Source organism: Tinamus guttatus, unplaced genomic scaffold (assembly GCF_059628265.1).
Source record: "Tinamus guttatus ecotype Peru unplaced genomic scaffold, ASM5962826v1 Tinamus_guttatus_pri_ptg000291l, whole genome shotgun sequence".
NCBI classification, from domain to species: domain Eukaryota; kingdom Metazoa; phylum Chordata; class Aves; order Tinamiformes; family Tinamidae; genus Tinamus; species Tinamus guttatus.
Window position 1 is genome coordinate 656,070 of NW_028288825.1, and position 21,245 is coordinate 677,314.

Here is a 21,245-nt window from a genome sequence, read left to right on the forward strand (position 1 = left end):
CACTCGTGGACCAGATTCCCTGGAGCCCTTTTCCTGCTTCCTTTGGCTTTCTACCGTTTTGTGATTTGGGGATGTGCCTCCTCTCTGTTGTGACAACTCCTGCCCTGCCACTCATAAACCATCTTTCAAAACCTGCTTTTTTTTGCAGAACTTTCTAACAGTGATTTGTTTCTAGCAGAATCTTTTCCCCATTTGACCTTTTACTGTTTAAGCTTGATAGTGATATTTTTTAGACCATTATAGACAACAAAATTGCCCTGGAGCCTTTTTTTAACAGTTGCTTTCTTTTTTGGGGGAAACATTACTTTGAAATGACAAATGCTTCCTGATTTGTCTCTGAGAAATGAAATAGTATACCTAGGGAAGGGGGGAGCACCTTTACTGCTTCCTTGTTAACTGGGGAAAGATTCTCTGAATTATAAATTGTTGCCAGAAGAAAACTTTGAACAGAAGCCCTTTGGATGTTATTCTTTATTTAACTGATTAAAAACTGAAAGCAGCAGCTTGATTTGCGTAAAATAAGCATCCAAATTGGAAAACTTCTTTCCTCTGCATTTTCTGGAGAGACAAACAAGCAAACACCCTTCTCTAGTCGGAAAATCGTTTTCCCACTTCTAATCCTTGTAGTTTGAAAAGTGTTATGTGCATCTACAGAACCAGAAAAAAAACCAAAAGGACTCTTTGAATTCAAGCTTTTAGTCTGTAAAATACTTTGTGTATCAAGTTCTTCTCATTAGGTTGCTTTTAGAACATTTCGATGAAAGCTGTTTCTTTTTCTCGAAGTAGTCATTGCCACCCTGCCCTTTGTGCAACATCAGCACATAAGGATTGAGAACCTTTATGGCTACGAACACTGGTGAGAGAAATGACAGTGATTTTAATTCTTCTGTGTAAGAAAAATTCTTAACTGGAGGAGGAAGTTCAACCCTCAGTCGGAACCCAAAGAATGATTAGTAAAATAGGAAGCCTATGTATTTAAGCAAGCATATGTGTTTTAAGATGAGGTGATTTGAGTGGTGACTGAAGTGTTTTTAGATCACTTTCGTGCTATCTTTGTCATACTCTAAGGTCTAGAGAGGAGGCCCTGCATCACTTATGGGGACACATTACTCTGAGATAGCTCTGCCTAAGTTGTCCTGGGGTGATGGAACTTGTGGGGGCTCCTTGGAGGGACAGGCTTAGGGCTTCCTTCACTGCACCAGCATCTGCAGCGTGGACATTTAGCACATCTGGAAGCTCTGCAAAGCTGAAAAGAGTGAAACCCAAGTGTTGATGCTGGCCTTGCCCAAGACAATAGTGCTTTGACTGCGTCCCCCATTGCAGCAGTATTTACACCCATTTGTTCTACATGTGATATATGTCCTTCATTCTGCATTCACTTGGCAGCGGTGGAAATGACAGGACAGGATAAAAGAAAAGAAGCTGGCCTTTATTTTTCCCCAAACAGCATTGCAGGTTGCTTGGCAAAGCAGCAGCAGAGGAGGGCTTGCTTAGGAAGCAATCTGCAGCATGCAGTCCTCTTTGTTTACCTCCTGCTTTCTTCCCAGAGTAATTAGTGAAGTTGCGTGCAGTCTCTTGGTAATTTCCCAGTTGTGTTATAAGGTTTTCTTCTTGTCAGTACCCACTTATCAAGCTTAAACTCTAATTATACTTATCAGTGCTGAAAATTGGCTATTATCACTACTTAAACTCCTGCTAATTGTAAGAAATACTTTCTTAGCAAACTGTTAGATAATTTTACTTACTTTCTAGATGCGATAAGCTCCGCTTGATTTCTTTTTCGCCTTGCAACCTTTTCTTATTTTCCATCTATGTGGCTATTCCAGGGGTGAGTAAGGTGGTGACTGTGGACATAAAGGGAAATTGGCAGCGCTGGTTGAAAGTCCGAGATCTCACCAAGGGCATGACCTATTTATTCCGCGTGCAAGCCAGAACCATCGCCTATGGACCTGAACTGCAAGCCAATGTCACAGCTGGGCCAGCAGAAGGTAACGGAGCCATAAAAGCGTGTCCCAAGCTGGATATAGTTGTACAAACACAGCCCCACGGCAGGAAATAGCGAGCTCTGTGCTTAACATGTAGTTCCGAGCCAAGGAGAAGTTTAGTCTTGGGAGCTCAAGGCATGATTCAGTGGATTTCACTACTGCCCGTGGAGAAGAAAAAAAAATGATGTTTCCTTTTTTTTTTTTTTTTTTTTTTTTTTTTTTTTCCCCTGGAGACTAAAAGGCTGATGTGAATAAATAATGCATTGTTAATAAATTATAGCACAAACTGGAACGCCAGGGAAGTCAGTACAGCCTGGCAGTGTGGTCCATGGTTCTGATTGTACTGGTGTGCTTTGGAGTGGAACTGGAAAAACTCTGTTTAGGCCAGTAAAGGTTCTTGGATTTAAAATGAGTAGGAATGTAGAATTACACCCTTCTGACACTCTGGTTCATGCACAGGGATATGTCTGCAAATTGCATCATATACTGAAAGGAACAAGCTGAACTTCAGAATTCTCCCCTTGGTTCAATGTGTATTCCAAAGCAATAGGATTTTTATTATTATCAGAGATTTCTGATAAATAGATAATCTAAAAAGGTAAAGGAACTCCAATGATATTAGACTGCCCACTAGACCATGAATTATTCATAAATCATTCAGCTCAAGGAGATGGTTGCTCCCTCCATCAAAGGCAGTGTGCCATGTCTGGTCATTCCACCGTTCTGGATGCCAGCAGGCTTTGATTTTATCCCAGTGTCCTCTTTAGCCATTAACTGGGAGAGTAGTGCACTGAATCAAGTCCAGTCATAGGCAGTGGAAACCATGAATCCTCTGTAACGTGACAGTGGCATGTTGCCAAGAGAACATACAGGCAGCTATGGCAAAGAACTTCTCCCTGGAACCCAGCAGCTGGTTCCACCTCTGAAGGCAGAAATAGCAGTGGCAATGTGCAGATGCTGCAAATAACAAATTATTAAAATGTCAGTGTTTTTTTCTTTTTCCTTCTTTACAGGGGTACCAGTAAAACCCAGCGTTTTCTATTTAACTGATGATGTAAAAACAGTGAAGAGCTTAGGCCAGCAGCCCATTGGGCTGTTTAGTAACGCGTGTATGTTGACCAAAGCTTCTGGCTGTTGTTTTCTTCTGTCAGCAGACTTAAGAAAGAAAACCACAGTAGGTCTCCATATCACCACTGTTCTTATTTCACCCTTCAGGGTCTCCTGGCTCCCCTCAGGAAATTCTGGTGACAAAATCTGCCTCTGGGCTGACGCTGCAGTGGACTGAGGGAGATTCAGGAGAAAAACCCACCACCGGATACATTATAGAGGCACGGCCCTCAGGTAAGTCATGGGGAACATGGAGCACATGGTGTCAGGCCTTCTGTTCCATCAGTCCAAACTGAAACCTGTCGTGCAGCGGAAGAGACTGTTGGTCATCCCAGTAAGGTAATGGGATTTTGTGAGGGAAAGCTTCCAATATTCCACTTTCCCTGCTTTGTTTTCTGATGTATCTGGTTATCTGCTGCATAGAAACAGTCACAGAAATTACACTGGGTGCTTTGGGTTTCACTGTGCTACCTCATTGGTGAATCATCCAACTGATAAGCTAGTATAAATTAAATATATAAAATTATAAAATAATTAAAAATCGCTTAAACACTTGCAGCATCTTTCAGGCACAAGGATCCATAAGTAGTTGTGAACTGTATTTTGAGGGTTACACACTGAAATCTATCCCGCTTCCCAGCAGGACACAGCAGCTAATTGATGCTATTAGCAGGACCAGCACTTTTAGCAGCTGGTGAGCAGAGCTGTCCCCGCTCCTTCAGCAGGGTGAAGGTGAGGTGGGTGAAAGGAATCTCCTCATCACCAGTGAGCTTTCCTTGGGGCTCTCCCCAAATTATTTTGCTTTTGGGGATTTCACATCCCTCCTTAACTGAATGTCTTTGTACGTTTTTTCTGGAATATTTTCCCAGTTTGGCTAGATCGTAGAACAGCTATGTTCCATGCTGTTTTGCAGTCTCTTCCAGCTTGGTATCACTCTGCAAATTTAATAAGTGCACACCTTCTGGTATCCAAGTCATTAACAAAAATGATGAATGCTGCCAGATCCATGTGGGAGCTCATTTCATAGATTCCCTCCACGCTCACAGTGAACACTGGTAACTGTTCTCCGAGTACAGTTTTCCAGCCAGCCATGCTTCTACAAGATACTTGTTTCATGTAGGCCATGTTTGAATGTCATGGTGTCAAAAGCTTTGCTGAAGTCAGGATAGATGATGTCTGCTCTTTCTCCTCTATCAGCAAGGTCTGTTACCTTGTCAGAGAAGGAGATTAGACATGATTTATATTTGACAAATCCATGTCGGCTGGTTGTTCTTTTCCTTTCTTCTGCTAGGTGGTTACACATTGCATGAATGTGTATTGATTAAATGAATGTTTATCTTTTCGTTATATAAAGAGTTGTACCTTTTTCCTATATATGTCTTGAATGCAGAGTTGCAGTTACAGCCAGTGATTTTAATTAATTTTAACCAGACTAGTAGCAAAACTGTAGTCTGCAGTTCCGTGATCATTGTTGAAGATACGGATTTCCACTTACATCTTTGGTAGAATTTGCTCTGCAGTGAGTCTCTGCTGTGATTCTCACTGTCTGATTTCTATAATTTAATGTGACAGTTGTTTTCAAAGCAAAATGAAGGAAAATGTTTATGTTCTCAAAGCAGTAGAGTTTCCCAGAGTGATCGAGTTTTCTTAATTTTGGAATGACCCAGTGCTTCCATTTCCCTTACATCAGCTTGCTGATTCCTGTCCTCATGTGTCCTCAGGTACAAAAAATCACGTTTTATTTGAACAGTGTTGTTCAGATAGCAACTTAAACCCATTCACTGACTTTTGCCAGCCAGCTTACATTTGCCCCAAAACCCATGTTTTTTTGAGGAAGAGTCTTTCAGAGGGAAACCCACACCCTGTATACGGATTGTCTGCAAGCTAAAAAATTCTAAGTGTTCTACAGAAGAAAAAAAAAAATCACTTTACTGTCCAGGAGCTCCGTTAACTTAAACATTTGTGTACGATACCTCATAAGCCTACTATCATTCACATCTTGCTTTAGACCAGAGGAAAAAGCAACAACAACAACTCTATTCCCCCTATCTCTGTGAAACAAACCATAAAACTCCTACAGAAACATTCTCATGCAAAAGACAACCCTGTCGTATGAGCTGTGGTATGACAAATTTGTCAGGTGTTTTGGGGCTTGTCTTGCTTTTGGATGTGAATGAACATTTTGCAGTTCATGCCTAAGGATGCACTGTAGGATTTGTGGCCCAGTCTTTTTGAGCAGGAAGAAAACCATCCTTCCAAGGCCGGTCTGAGCTGTATTAAGCTTGGGTCATTCCTACTGGCCCCACTCCACAGAGCCTGGAAACACACACAGAAAAGGTCTTATTCTCCTGCTCTTGCAACCTGACTGTTGAGGCATTTAATTCCTCTTCAGATTATTTTAATCCTATTCATGCTGCTGTAGTAAATGAACTAGCCATTTGTATGCTGGATTCTCCTCCTTAGTTGTGGTTGCAGCTGTAGAGAGCGTGAAATGTGATCCAACAGAGGAGACAGACTAATTGGAACGTTTGCTTATCTCACGCAAGCTTCAGCTTCATTTCAGCACTGCTTTTCTTCCTCGTCTCTGCACAGTGGAGTTTGAAATCTGAATTTCGAGCTTAACAAAAGCAGGGAGCTAATTCTTCCTGACAGGGTTGGTCATTCAGAGCAGCTTCTGTTTTAATATAATTCTAAGAATTTGCTACTGTACAGTGATTGACACAGGTAGTAGAGCAAGGATGGGAGCAACCTTTATTTTTAAGTAGTAGTAGTCCAAGAGAAGAGCAGTTGACTTGTGCCCTTCACATAAAATCAAGGAAGAAGAAAACTCATCCTTCTGAGATCAAAAAAAAGAAGAGGCATTGAATAGACAGATGAAAAGCTTCAGCTTGTTGCCAATATTTAAATGCAATACCACTACCTTAGTATTTCACATCTCTAGTGTCATCTATTATAGGCCTCATTACCCCAAACGTTAAATGCTGTATCATCTCATTTTCCCTGCTGTAGCTTCCTGCCAAGATTCTTCCATCAGAGCAGGAGGGTGGCTTTTTGTCAGAAATGACAAACCTTCCCCCTCTTTTGTTGCTTCCCTTTGAAATTTTTATTGCTCTGCTGCGTCTCCTTTGCCCTGCTGGGCTGAGCGGCCGTGGCCGCAGACCGGTGAGATGGCTGCTCTGAACAACCTGTTTCTCTCCAGGATTCGTGGAGGGTGACCATGGCAGACACAGAAGGGTTCTCTCCTTTCCTTCCTCCATCTCTAGAGAAACTGATTTCAGCTCAGCTCCCTGTGCATTACAAGACATGCAGGGAGGCAGCTGCTGTCACTGCTGTAGCAAGCCCTCCCTCGACATCAGCTGGCCTGGCTGAGGAATGGGTTTTAGGTGGTGTTCTCTGTTTCTGCATGCAGAGAAAAAGACGAAAATGGCATGTTTAAGGTCTTTTAGAGTTTCACCTCAGGAGGAGCCTCCTGCCCAGGACAGGAGGACAGAGATTTCCTCCTTTGTGTCCTCTGGCCTGGCCTACATCTGGGGCTTTGCTTGTTGGCCTTTTCCAAGCAGGGAAAGTCTAAAGGCCAGTGGTTGAGAATTGCGTCTTAATGTGTTTCCAATAATAATATTTTTAACACGCTGATTGTCACAAACAGGCCATTTGAATCTCAGAGCAGCCAGAAGTGATGAACTTGGGACACAGACAAGTCAGGCAAATGCTTTCCTTGCTTCCCTGAGATGATCCGTGCCATGAGGGCAGCAGAGGTTTGGGGGAAGAGCCCTTCTTGGAGCAGGGATTTTCCTTCTCATGAACGCTAAGGTGGTTTCACTTCACACGCCCCCCATGGCGCATCTCACTTTAGCTTCCCTTCCCATCTCTCCAGTAATGTTTTTCTTTCTCCGTTTTCTCCCTTTTTCTGTTTATTTTTAAACCATCGAGGGAGCGCGGTGTCAGCCGTGGACACGCACCAGCAGCAGTCACTAGATTCGAAGTGAAGGGTGCAGCTGCAGCGGCCGCATCCGCCACGGGGCTCCCACTCCGCTTCTCCCGGCGAGCGACGTGCCGGGCTGACAGCTTGGCAGCCTTCGCTTCCCATCCTTGTCCTCGCGGGCACTCCGATGAGCCGCATCCTTCAGAGCGGGGACGCAGCTTGTGTTAACTCCCCGCTGCTTTTTCTCCTCCCGCACCTCGTAACGTGGATGCGGGAGGAGGTTTTACAGCCCTCCTCCTGCAAGAGGGGAGAAGGCGGGTTTAGGAAGCGCGTAGCTGACGGCTTCCCGTCCTGCCGGCTGCGCCTCCGCAGGCGTTCGTTAGCGGCTGGCAGCTGTGCTCGCTGCGTTGGCCCCGACTAATTGCCTGTGAAACGAAGCCCGTGGTGCTGCTCCGCGCTGCCTCAGGGCCGAAGCCTTCCCCATCTTTTGCCTTCCATGTGGGAGAGACCGTCAAGGCCGGGCCATGGCCTCGGCCTGCTGAGGGAAGCTGCCAGCCTCAGCGTGCCTGTCCTTCCCCAAACCGAGGGGGAAACGCTGCCCCCGGTATCCACGCGATTTTCTACTGTGCTGAAAGGCCAGGCAACTCCCTGTTCCCTTCTAGGCAGGCTCCAATGCTTCCAGCTAACCTTGGATTGAGGGGGAGCAGGAAAGGAGGCCGAGTGCCTCCACCGCTATTGAATTGCCAAGTTCACCACTGAAATAAAGGCTTTCTAGTTTGGATATATCTGATTGCAAAGCATATCTCAGAAAAGGGGCCAAATTCACCCTTTTTGGGTCAACTAGCTGTTCTGCCCTGGGCACCCCGACTGCTTGGGGAAAATGGAGTTGGAAGGAGCATGCGCACTGGGAGGAGATTTGTGTTTGTGGCAATGAGGACTGAGCATTCGTTTTTATCGTTGCCTTTTCTTCCCCATTTAAAAGGCTTTTCAATGTAAACAAATTGCTTTTCAGACAATTCACAATGGGCTGAAATTCTGTTATAGCTGTTTACAAATGTGTTTATGAAAGCTTACGCAGTTCTAGCAATTATGACAATATTTTATGGTCGGAGATGCATCTTTTTAGTATTGCTGGTTGCAACAGTGTAAATTTGAAAACACGTCCCTCACTCCACCCTTCTCAGAGAAGCTAAATCCCAAGCTGCTTTTTTATTACATTGTAACTGTACATGGTAGAAATAATCTAGCCTTATATTGCCCTGTGAAAGGGAAGTCAATATTTTATCTTCTGTTTTATAGCCATTGTAATATCCAACTAATGCATAACAATGGTATATTATGATAACTTCATTATACGCTGATCATGCTGGTGAATAACATATAGGTCTGAATTTTAAGCATGACAGAAGAATTACCTATTTTCGTTGTTCTTCACCATTTCTCAAATGTAGCTAGAACAATAACATTTCAGTCTGCTGTTTGCATCCGCTGAGACTGCCAATCCTCATGATCAGAAAAGATGCGGTTTGGGGGTTGTTAGTCATTGTGTGTGCTGCTAGCCATGCAGCACGTTACGAATTACTGAGCCAATATTTACTGATGCCAAAGTTAAAACATTCGCATGGCAATGCACCTGCAGTGTTAATCAATCCATCTTTGCAGTTATTCCCCATTGCACAGAAGTAGGCGGAGGGCCAAATTTTGCTGTTACACCAGGACAGTTCTGGAATCGCTGCGGTGACTTCAATTAGTTTCCACTTGGGTAAATGCAAAGAAAAATCAGAACAGATTCTGGCTGTATGTTGCAGCAGTGGAGCAAGTCTCTCCAGGCAGAGCTGCTGGCTCCTGCTTTATTGTTCCCTTGCTAACACCTCAAGTGTGCGCAATTCCTGATGATGCCAGCATGTCCCAGGGCAGGGAGCTGCTTTCAAAGCAGGCAGCTCCTTTGGAGGAGCTGAAGTTCTCGTAGGATTCCCACTGTTGTGCGACCTACAGAGAAAAAGACATTGCTCAACCAATTCTGATAACTATAAGTAGAAGCCCAGTGGGGTTTTTGTGGAGACAGATCCTTAAGAGCTCTGCTGCCTTAGACCAGCTGAGAATTTGGTCCTGTGGGTAGACAGTACTTTCATTTTGTTGGTGGAAATGCTGGGTACTGATTGCTACTGGAAAAAAAACCCATTTAGATTAATGTTCAAGTCCTACACTCAAAATTATTGACGGGCAGTTTTAATTATAGTTGGTTTTGTGCTTAGTGCTAACAGCATCCATCTTGTTGAAAGCTCTTTCCATTGTATTGAAGGGAATATATAGAATTATGGGTATGGATCAGGGACCAAAACAGTACCTAGACTGGATGTACATCAATATAAGTGTCAGCATGGCTGTGGAGAACCAAGATAACCCTGCTGGGCCATTCTCATCAGTTATTCAGAAAGCACTGTGTTTCTTAGAAGTTGCAGAGCTTTCTAATACAAACAAAACGTCATTTCTGCTTAAAAACACATGCCCCACTGTCGGTCATGTCAACTGCTGTTGGTGTGGAGGAAGCAACGCTCTGGTGACAGTAGCCTTCCAGCCACCACTTCATGCAAAGCCACAGTACTTCCAGCCTAGACCCAAAACTTTAGATTAGTTTGCAAAGCTTAGCTTAGGTTGGGTCATGAAGTCCATTTTGCAACGTAAAAAGCAGGCAAAATCTATGCGTCTAGGACTGATTAATGCATCAAATTGCTTTGGGTTTATTTGTTGTGGCTGATATGCTGATCACAGGTATTCAGGCACTTAAGGCAGCTCAGGCCGAGATAGCGCAGATCTTGGAGGAGACCTCTTCCATCTGGACTAGCGTAACACTCCCCATCATAAATAAATCCCTTTTTAGAAGTGTGGCTTGCAGGGTGTTCTGACATATGTCCGTATTGTTGAGCGGTCTTCAGGTGAGCTTGTCAACTGCCTGTGGTTGAAACACGCAATTAGTGGCAATTAATTTTCAATGTGCAGACAGAAGTGCCAAGTCTTGCTGTTAACGCTACTTTTTTCCTTGCTGCTTTCCTAGACGAAGGACTGTGGGATATGTTTGTGAAGGATATTCCTCGCAGTGCTACCTCCTACACAGTCAGCCTGGACAAGCTGAAACAGGGGGTGACCTATGAATTTCGAGTGGTGGCTGTCAATGAATTTGGCTATGGAGAGCCAAGTGTCCCCTCTGTGGCAGTATCAGGTAATTGTGTATTTTGTCATGCCTTTTGCAATAGGTTTTCTTTCAAAGGAGGAAGAGAAAAACAAAACACAAAAACAGATTCTGTAGTTAAAATAAAGCATCGAGGCACTGTTTGCCTGCTCCTTTCCTAGTCAGTTCCATTCCTTATTCTGCTTCGTTCTTTTCCTAATGTTCTGTGCTAAATACTTTTTGAGTTGTTTTTGAATTTAGTTATTTTCTGTGTTTATTTTGAATGCCAGTTGCTTTGTGCTGGCATTACCAGGAGAGGGTGATGCCTGTACGCCCCAAAGAGTTAGTTGGCTTTGCCTGCATACTCATCCGCTCTCCCTGCTCTGTAGTGGTTATTCCCGGTAAACAGGGCTATTGCCTTAACATGTTTCTAGCATCTCTTTGAACAAACCGGTATTCTGACTTTCGGGAGGAACCTCGATTCCTTCAAGAGCAAACGCAGCTCTGGCTGCAGTGTTTGGGCAGCTGGGGTTGGATGGCCTCTTGTGAAGCAGGAAAGTTTGTCCTTGTGAAAGCTTTGCTTTTTTTTACCCTTGCTGAGACAGTTCTACTCCAAGTTGCTTTTGAGCAATAGGTTTCATCTTTGCTGTGTCAGCAAAGGCAGACAAGAGGAATAAAAGAACCTGCTAAAATGCCTTTGTGCTTCAAAATTCTGGAGAGTCCTGAGAACCTGGCAATGCTCCAGTATGTGGAGAGGCTTTTATCTCTTTGCTCCTAGAGTGAAAGGCATAAACACCATTCAACAGTTACCCAGCAGGCGGGAGCAGTAAACGCTGCTATCACCATCACGGCTGCATTTGTCCTTACACAATTAGTCACTTAGCCTGTGAGAGCTGGCTATGGATTTCAGAGCAAGCGGGCAAGCGTTACATTGCTTTTCTCCTTCAGGACAAGGGCATCAACAACCCACTCCAAACACCAAGAGAGTCAGTGTTTCTCCTGCCTGTGGTTTCACAGGCTCTAAAACACAAAGTAAAGGGTCATTCTATAGCAGTAATCACGTCAGTCTCTCTTTTTCTGGAAGGTATCGTTCCCCCAAAGCTGGACATGCAGCTCCTTGTGATGCTTTTTATAAATAAAATGCTTGTTTGTAAGTTCTCCACTTGAACAGAACTATTTAATTCATCTCTGTTTGATGCTTCAGTGTTCATCTCAAATTGCTACATGAAAGTAAGAGGTTTCCATTGAGATTCGCAGTCGTAAAAAGTAGAAAGCATTTCAGGCTGGCCATTTCAGTTAGCACAGGAAGGTACAAATTGCACTGAATCTGCTCAGCCCAGCATGGCTTGCACAGTTTTCCTTGAGGGCTTTATTGGCCTGGGCTGGCCTCCTAGCAAAGAGAGATTGTGGCTGCTTTTCACTGCTGCAGAGTATCAAGTGATCTGGAACAAATCTGAGCCCATATCATCAGGCTCATAACAGGCGTTTGCCCAGATCCAGGGTTCTGGACAGCCAGGGGAAAGAGCAATGCCTGATAGTGAAGGTTTCGGCTGCAGTTGGTCTTCTGGCATTGCCCATTCCCATCAGGTGTTTCTCTACTGACTGCAGTGAAGTTGTGCACAGTCGTCAGTTTGTGCTCTCCTGGCAGCATTTCTTCTCAAAGCTGAAGGATGCTGACAAAGAGGATGCCACAGCAAAAAATAACAGCGCTTACTTCTTTAAACTGACTCTGGCGAGATAACTCGAGAAAGGGAAAGCTAGGATCATTCTGAGTCTCTTCCAGCTGGGGAAATAGAGGTCAAATGGGGTGAAATGACTTGAGATTGCACAAAATCCAGGCAGATCTGGGAAGAGAATTGATGGCCATGTGCTGCACATCGGGCTTGGATGAGCTCCTGGAGAAAAAGGATAGAAGAGCAGGGGGAAAATTGGAAGGTGGAGATGAACGGTAGAGGTACTGAAATACTCTGACCCAAGCATACTTTGTTCCCTGACACCTGCTATATGTTTTACAAGAGCCAGTGGCAGGGTCCAGGCCTCTTAAAATGTGGAGTAACTGTGGGTCATGAGAGATATATGAATAGTTCTTTTATCCAAAGAATATTAAGCGTATTGGAGCATTCAGAAAATGCGGGTATACTGAGCTGTTTTCTTTTGGTGATGAATTCTGTGCTAAGGGGTTCTGGAGCACTGCTCTAAGTGTGGAGATGTTGGAGCCCTGATATGCTCCTGCCTGGCTCTCTCTGCCGTCAAAGCAAAGTGTCAGCATACCATTTGAAAGTGCTGAGTGCCTAGGAGACCATATGACCTCTTTTGAACATCTGTCTGTCCCACACATTATTATGGCTGCACCATTCGCTTTGGGAAGAAGGGGATATTTGAAAGAGCACGAAGAGGAATTACTACTTTTTTGTTGTTGTTCTTTCAGCACAAACAGAAGCCCCCTTTTACGAGGAGTGGTGGTTTCTCCTGGTGATAGCCCTCTCTAGTCTGATCCTCATCTTGTTAGTGGTGTTTGCATTGATCCTGCATGGGCAGAGCAAGAAATACAAGAACTGCGGCGCAGGTAAGACGTTGGCTCCTTTTTCTGCACACACTCTCAGGAGCTGCAAGAATTAGAAATATCTTGCATTTGAAGCACTGATGATACTCTGTGTGCTGCCATTCAAGCTACATAACTCTGAATGCCCAAACATTCCTCTTTCAAAACACAGTTTCCTTATTCTGGATCCCTGAATATTGTTTTTGTCTTGTCTTCCTCTTACGGAATTAAGTTCTGGAAGGGTTGTTCGTGTGTGTATGTGTGTGTGTGTGTGTGCCTGAGAATCTCCTTCACTCCAGCAAAAATAGCTCTGATGCTAGGAGAGAGACCCTTTAAAGAGCAGAGCAAATTAACGGGTCCTTGCTTTACCCCCTTTTAGGGATTAATATAGTGAAGAAGTCTCCTAGGCAGAATTTAGTAATTCAGTCTCGAAGAGGAGATCTTTTGTTTCTTTATAACTCACTCTTAATGAGTGTTAGTAAATCAGATTTTAGTTCATGGAATTTAAGATGTATGGATGCCATGGTATTTTACTAAGCTAATACTATTACATATTTGTATGCGTAACACACAGGAAATCTCTCATCTTTTTAGTTTTTCTCTGTTTGGGGGGAAAAGACATAAAAAGACAGGTCTGACCTGTACTGTCAGATATCAGTGCTCACACTGAGTCTTAATGTAGCATTGAAATTGAAGCTGAGAATAAAGTGCTTGTCTGCTGCAAAGTGGCAATATGCAACTGGTCTTTTTCCCCAAGACACTCGCTGAGCTCACACCTTTGGGATTATGAAGAATGAGCATGGGAAGGAAGCAAGCTCTTGTTAGATTTGATCACAAAAGAAAAAACACTTTGCTGTGTTTTACCTCTTCTGTCAGTCCCAAGTCCCCTTTCCTTTCCTGTGTCATCCCATGATTTCTTACATCTATACCTTATCCTCCTGACACCTCTGCCATCTTTCTCTCCTTTTCTACCCACCGAATCTTCCCCTTGCTTTCCTTTCTAACTTCTTTTTTTTTCCATGTTTTTCCTTTTCTGCCTTTCCTACTTTTACTTTTCCTTCCTTTGTCCCAGTTGGCATGAATGGGTTTCATGGCACTGAGTTCAGGGCATCCTCAGTGACCATCTGAACTATTCACCTGTATGCTATTTATAGTCAAAAGACAGAAATAAGCATCTCTGGAGCACAGTTCATCCATGTTATTTTTGATGCTCACCTCAGAATGAAATGCATGTGACCCTGACTCTCTTTTGGCTCCTTCTGTCCATTCTTACTCTTGATAAGCTCTTTTCACCCACTCTGACTGGACTCATTTACCAAAAAGAAAGGTAAAGAGATTTTCAAAAAATGAAGGTTGTTATAAAACGAAATGAAGGAAAAGTTAGAAACCCATTTCTAATGGTTGTTACAATTGCATCTGAGGGTAAAGAACCTTTTCTTTTTTTGAGCTGAGCCATTCATTAACTGTCTCCAGGTAAGACCATCTCCAATATGGAAGAGTCGGTCACCCTGGATAATGGAGGCTTCACTGCTCTGGAACTCAATAGCAGGCACCTAAACATCAAGAGCACCTTCTCAAAGAAAAATGGAACGAGGTAAGAAGCTGGGAACACCATGCTCTTGGAAATGGCTTTTTATCTGGCTTCGGGCCAGCCATGGAAAAGAAAAAGGGGAGAGGCTGTTGTCTGGAGGATCTAGGAAGGACTGTACACCCGTGATTGAGTCGCTGCCTTCTGGGTTCTAAACACAATGTTTGTGGACTGTGGTCATTTCAGCAAAATGACAGCATCCCATATTGTCACCCTCTACGTTTCCCAGGTCTCCTCCTCGGCCAAGCCCTGGGGGGCTGCACTACTCTGATGAGGATATCTGCAACAAGTACAACGGGGCTGTGCTGAGCGAGGGCTTGGGCCTCGGTGAGAAGCCCTTGGAAGTATCGGAGTCAGAGGTGAGTGTTCTCCTTTGCCTTGGGCAATGGCAAGGCCTTGCTCAGTCACTGGATGCGCTCGTTCCCTGACTGAACCCAGGAGAGTCTCTGAAATCCCGCTCCCAAACCTGCTCTTTATTCCTTCTCGTTGTTTGTCTGTCTTGAGTACTTTAAAATGTCTGTGTCTCCTGGCTGTTCCCATCATATGTTCTGTCCTAAAATCAAAATGCCACAAGAAAGAATGACAAGCAGGGCCCAGCCAGACTAGACCTATCCTCAGTGGATATTGCACAGGTTTTCCAGTGCTATGTAAAAAGGAAAGCCCAGACAGGCAGTGTCTGCACACCCCTCTGGTGTGTAGCTGCATGTCCCATTGATCCCGTGAGCTGCCGAATCCGGGTGGATCCTGAGATGCCTGTGGGCTGCAAACTGGAACGCTTTGGGAACAAGGTGTGTGCTGAGAAGTAACCATCAGCTTCTGCCTCGGCTGAGGTTGAAGGGGCAATACACATTGGATTGTTGCACTGGGCAAAAAGTGTGGTTCGAAGTTTTCACGGTGCGTTTTTAGACAATTGCAGCAAATGTCAAGATCCAGAAGAGTGGTCTTTACTGCTGCCTCTGTTACAGAGGGTGTAACTGGTGGAGGAGCAGCCCACAGGATCTCATAGCAGTTGCTGTGAGAGCCCATCGTTTGGGTGTCCTGCCCCAGTCCACAGAGCTAGTCTGACACAAAAGAAGCCTCCGGCTCGCGTTGCCTTTAGACTCTCCAGAGGTTGGTGTATGACAGCACTGTACATCTGGCAGCGTTCTGTCTTGTGTCTCACCCCCCTTTAAGAAGAAATGAAGTGCTCATGGTCTGTAGGAGCTCGGCAGTGGCCACGAGTTAAAAGCCAGGCTTTGAGGACCGTACAGAAAGGTAAACCTGTCTCTAAAACCGTGTGTTACCAACCGAGAGGCTGATGAATCTGAGCTGACAGCACGAGAAGCGAGCAGTGGGCCAAACTACTCCAAACCTGACCCTTCCAGCAAGAATAAATCAAGAGCAGCAAGTGGTGAGGGAGGATGACAGTTTTCATCTGTAGCTTCTCTGCACCTGCAGCCACAGCTGCTTTCCCCGGCCACCTAGCTCTCACCTCCCGTTAATTACCGTGGACAGCCCGCCGCGCCGCGCTGCCCTGCGGCCGACCCGGCACGCAGCCTGCCGTGCTGTCCGTGCCGTGGGTGAGCATTACCTCCAGATTAAACCCGGAGTGCTTTAGTCATGTCACTGCAGCAACCCAGCATTAAACCTGTCATTAAAACTGTGTGCTGACCATGATCGTGAATTTAGCTCCGGCACCTTTTGACATTAATTTCAATGCCCCGTGTGGTTTTTCCTGGTAATGCACTCTCAGGGTGTCATTACTGTCTTCTGTATGCACTGTTTGCACAACATAGAGGAGGGTGATTTTCATTTTTTTCCTAGGCTATTATTAATATTACCTATTTGCTGTGTATTGCAGTAGAGCCTGAAGGTCTCAATCAAGACTCTAGTGTTTTTGTGAATCTGTCTGTGTGTGCATGTGAATGTGTGAACAAAATGTGCCTCCTGTTTTTCCTTGGGGCTTAGATATGTAGTCCTTCTGTATAATGTCTTTGATGCTTGCTTTTTTGGTGGGGAGTGCTTTTAGGCATGAAATGTTAATAGGCTCCCAGTAGAGGTAGCAGTAGGAGATGGTGCCTTTTGATCAGCCTGGAAATGCTGCTTATGTTGGTGGTGCAGACAGGAGGTGAGGGTGGAAAGGGGCAGAGGTGGCTGTAGGAGTTTGACCACTCTTGTTTCAAGCATTCACGGACTGGTTAGTTTCCTTTTTCTGTTCTTTAGGTTTCTTTTCTCAAAAGATGCCTTAAGGGACATGCTCACTTTTCCAAGGATTTCAGAATCCCCGTCTCCTTTAGCAGACAGAGATGTTTTCCATGCTATGAAGAATTAAAGGCATCTCATCTTTAAGAGCTTTATACAGCTTTTGGGCCTCTGCAGCAAAGGGGTCCTGATGTTCCTCCTGACACATCATTGCATGCATCTGAAATTCCACTTAATATAATGCACATTAGGGCAGGCAAGGCCAACGATGGCACTTTTGCTTTCAGCCCACACGTCCTCTTGTTGCTTCTTCGTTGTGCTCCTGTAGCCTGAGGTGTCAAGATTTTATATGGGGAGGATGGAAGTTCACTGCCTGCAAGTCTCACGGGGTTGCTGAACGTGGAGCAGACTGTAAGAAACTCCCAGGCTCACGGACTGCACTTAGAACAGCGCTACGGGGGAGCACTGCCTCCAAGCTCCCTGCATAAAAGAAACAAGGGGAAAATCTAGCAGCCCAAACACTACTCTAGCATTCATAAATCAAGCTGTTAACTTAGCCCGTGTCATGAAAACCAAGCACCAGTCCCGTTAATGAGGTTAAAGTAGTTTAATTGGCAGGTATGGAGCAAGAGAGAGTGCTAAGAGTGTAATTTCCAAATGATTAATAATAATAATAGGCTTTCAGATAATGAGTCAAGTGGACTAGACTCTGGATGGATGATCTGAAGAAATTCGGAATTTCCCTTGCACAGAAATGTGATGATATATCTACTGTGTCACCCAGCAGGGAAGAGCAGTTTTGCCAAGGTGGAGGGTTACCTGTTTGCTTGCACATGTCTTTGTGGTGTCCCCAAGCTCCTTGCAGGAGATCAGTGTCACAGGTTGCACACACCATGGGCTGGTGCTGAATGATGCTGTTGCTCTACTCAGCTGCCCTCTTCAGTTTAGCTGACTTTGGCTTTCTCAGCTCTGTATGAACATATTATAAATTTCTGTTTAACGGTTATTATGGAATAATACTTATTTCCAATAAAGTTCTCAGCAATTTTGACAAGTTGAGCACTGTGTGCAAACCAACTGCAGACACATTCAGTGAACAAGGACTCCACTGCCCAGGGAAATGTGTTTGCCTGGTCTCCCTTACAGTGTATTGCCTTTGTGACAACCAAGAAGAGCTGCTGCCATCTACATTTTTACAAGCAATCTCATAAGGTTGCTTCTTGTGCCATCACTTTTTTTGAAAAATTGATAATTGGAATTATTTTCCAATTTCTTACAGTATTGGCCTTTTGACTAAACCAGCCAACTCGAGTTGCCAGTTTGTCTCTTAACAGCCTTTGTGCATTCTGTGTTATCAATAAAATACTTAGGCTGTCATTTTCTGTATTTGTTGTTTCACAGGCATCCATGCACCTTTGCTTGACAGCTTTTAATGTCACAGTACATCCAATCCCACTCCAGCCTATGGAAGTTTCCTAGGTAACAAAGCCAGAGTCGCACTAAAGGGCGACGCAGAGCGGAGAAAACCAAAAACAAAGCAAAAAGCCCTGCAGCATTTCTATTTATTCAAAGAACAAATCGTTCAAAAACATTAAAAATAATATATCAAGCCTAAAAAAAACCCTCTAGTACAAGCTTGTCTGTATTGTCTTGCAAAACGGGTTGTGGAATGTATTTTATTGCTCCTTGATTTTCATCAAAGAGGGACTTGGGTTTTAAATTGGAGAGTTCCTTGCTGGTCAAGGCTGTTATCATGTCTAGTTGGGACCGGAACTGTAAAAGATACTTAAGAAACACACATGGACAGAATAGTCAAAATAGTGACCATTTTGAAGGAAATACTAGGAAAACGCCTCGTACCACCACTAACAGCTAAGCTATCCTTTTCAGCATTATTGGTGGCAATGGTAAAAGGCCAAGGTTAGATGAGGCTTGTGCAGTTACATCTGTTTCCTGGAAATCCCTTCTGAATTTACAGCAGGCCGGTGGTGTCTCCTGCTCAGGATAACGCAGGCAGCAGCGTCCCGGCTGTCAACCCATTGCTTCAAATACTCTTTCTGGTCGTGGCAAATCTAAGTGACGCTGTATTACAAGTGGCAGCAGCCCACCTCTAAGTGTTCCCAGCGTTTCTCCTCTTTATTTGTTGGCTTCTGGCAATCTAGAAAGGACTTGGCTTAGAATTGTTGTTAGCTTTGTGGGTATTTTTTACCTAGCAATGGATGGAAATCAAGTAGCAGCTCCAGTATTTTAGGCCTATCAAGTAATGTGAAGTCTTTGAGAAACTGCTGTTTCGTGACAGGGTCAAAGAATGGCCATCAACTGAAGGAGGTGATTTTGCATGTCCATACTAAGTTGTATCAGACAAAGTCAGCCAGGTTACCTCATGCCTGTAATTTATACATTCAAAGTGAAGAATATGATTTTTGCCCGACAAAAACCCACAGGCTGTTCCAGTAGAAGGAATGGTGGGGAAAAGCTGGCAATGGTAAGTTCTTCCATGAATATAGCTCCAGCTGAAAGAAGACGTGTCCCCAGCCTCGCCAGCCAAGGGCAGTAGGGAGCAAGGGTTGCTCTGTTGCTCATCTTAGGTGCAGGTTGCTGCAAAATGCTCGTTGGCTGATCGGAAGGGAGGAAAGCAGGGGCTGGAGATCCAGGTTTGCTGCCTGTAGGAAGACTTGGCTCTGGAAGGAGGACAGCAGCCTGTTTGAGCTGCTGTTCCTCTTCCCTATCGTAGTGCCACATCTGCAGTCACCAGAGGCACTTCTGCTCGATCCTCTAACAAAACAGCTAGGGCGGTGCTGGCAGGATGTTCCTCATAGAGATGCCAAAACTCTGGACCTGTTCTCTGCACCACTGCCTATGAAACAGTCTAAATTTGAGGATATTTCAGGCATGCTACAAAAACACATCTCTTGAGGAAGACTCGTGGAAGGAGATGGGTGCTGGCTTTGGAAAATTGGCAGCAAGTGGAAGGGAGTGTTTCCTGGCTGAGAGATCTGCTGAAATCCAGCTGGAATAATTATTAAATACCAGTAGGGTTTTGTTGTAATATTAATTATGTGTCAAAACACCTGGAGCTTTGCGTTCTTGCAATAATAAATGAATAATAAAATAATACATAATTCTGATAGAGCCAAAGCATGGTTAACAATGGAAAGGAAATTTTGCAGGAATGTGAAGCACTGCTTTGCTCAGACTTTCAGATGACTCTGGGAAAAATATCTCAGCCCTGTCCATCACTGTCTGTGCTGGAAAACGGGCGCGGAATAGTATCGGAGCAGGTATCTAAGCAAAGGAGTAGGATGATGGATGTGGTGCCCTTTTCAAAGGATGGTTCACAGGGCATTTGAGGATTGTTCTTTAGAGAGCATCAGAAAGGAGCTTTGGAGGAGGAGAGCCCAGTTGTGTGGCAGGCAGGATCAAGGAGGATGTGCGTGTGGTGTCTAGATCAGAATGATACCGACTTGGAGAAATAATTGCAGCAACTAATAGTTAGAGGCTTCGGTTACCCAGCGCTCTATCTTACGTTGTAGACTTTTGCAGCTTTGATTTTTAATTGCCTTTAGGATTGGCTATGCAGATTATCAAGAGGGGGAAAAAAAAAAAAAAAAAAAAGCTTTTGCATGCTGAAACTGGAGATCCTGAGAGGAAACATGAGATAAGGAAATTATTCAAGAAATGTCTGTGTGCTGAATAACGCCGTGGCTGTTATTGGTGGGAGCAGGAGGTGCATTGGGATGCCCTGGCCAAGGCTTTGCTCTGGTCTCTGTATTCCAAGGAGATCTACAGGCCTCCTGCGACTCCGCCGGCTGTAGCACCGCAGCAGCACTCGAGCGGGGACAGATGCATGGAGCATATTGGGTTGCATATTAGTAGAGCTCCTCAGCTCTATCTATTGATATAAGCTTTTTACAGCCCAGCCACCACACATAAATGTTTTAAGGGGTAATATCCTTTCCGAATACAAGGCAGGGCCTGAGCCGTCTCAGGAAAGCAACTTCTGTGTTCTCAATAATTTTCTCAATAATTTTCTCAATAAGCTTCTCAATAATTTTCTTTGATCAACATTTATCAACATTTCACCTGTCTGAAATTACAATTGTGAGCTTTCTGGCGCTGTGATTGAAAGCTGCTAATTTCCCTGTGACATCTCTGCTCTCCCCTGCATCTTCTTCTTGAAACAGGAGCCTTTAGCTCCTGCAGCAGTGCTCTGCAGTGAATCAGCACAGGTTTCTCTGCATCCCATACTGCTGGAGTTCAAGGGATTCTCCCAGCAGATCCATGCTAAATCAGATCACAGCAGTTTTCTACAGTCCGGTGCATATTGCAATTGGATTGCAGACCGTTCTACTCTAAAATTGCAGCTTTTCCCAACTGCTGATGTTAAATTTGTCTATAATTCCTTTCGGAGTGGAGCGAGGTAAATCACAGATGCTAATGGTTGGCTTTTCTTTCCCCCCTGTGATGCTCCAGGCCACTGACTCGGATTACGAAGACGAGCTGCCCAAACACTCCTTCGTGAACCATTACATGAGCGACCCCACGTACTACAACTCCTGGAAGCGCCAGCAGAAGGGGGTGAAGCACCCAGCGTCCTACCGCTACGAGGAGTGCGCGGCCAGCGAGGCAGAACCCTATTTCCAGACTGTCATCACGACACAGAGCTCAGGAGGGGTGTACACCCCGACGGGACAGCCCGCGCCCGGCTCCCGGACTCCAGTGACAGGGTTCTCGTCCTTCGTGTGACGCCG

General features: G+C 44.7%; 1 protein-coding gene across 1 annotated transcript in view; it reads left to right on the forward strand.

Annotated features, from left to right (window-relative positions):
• Window positions 1-21,245, forward strand: part of SDK1 (sidekick cell adhesion molecule 1) — a 350,062-nt gene extending 328,817 nt beyond the window's left edge. Inside the window, exons 39-45 of the mRNA XM_088527753.1 lie at window positions 1,827-1,988; window positions 3,201-3,326; window positions 10,070-10,234; window positions 12,612-12,749; window positions 14,199-14,319; window positions 14,543-14,672; window positions 20,968-21,245. Of these exons, the coding sequence (XP_088383879.1) occupies window positions 1,827-1,988; window positions 3,201-3,326; window positions 10,070-10,234; window positions 12,612-12,749; window positions 14,199-14,319; window positions 14,543-14,672; window positions 20,968-21,240 (1,115 nt within the window). The 3' untranslated portion in view covers window positions 21,241-21,245. The remainder of the gene's footprint in view (window positions 1-1,826; window positions 1,989-3,200; window positions 3,327-10,069; window positions 10,235-12,611; window positions 12,750-14,198; window positions 14,320-14,542; window positions 14,673-20,967) is intronic.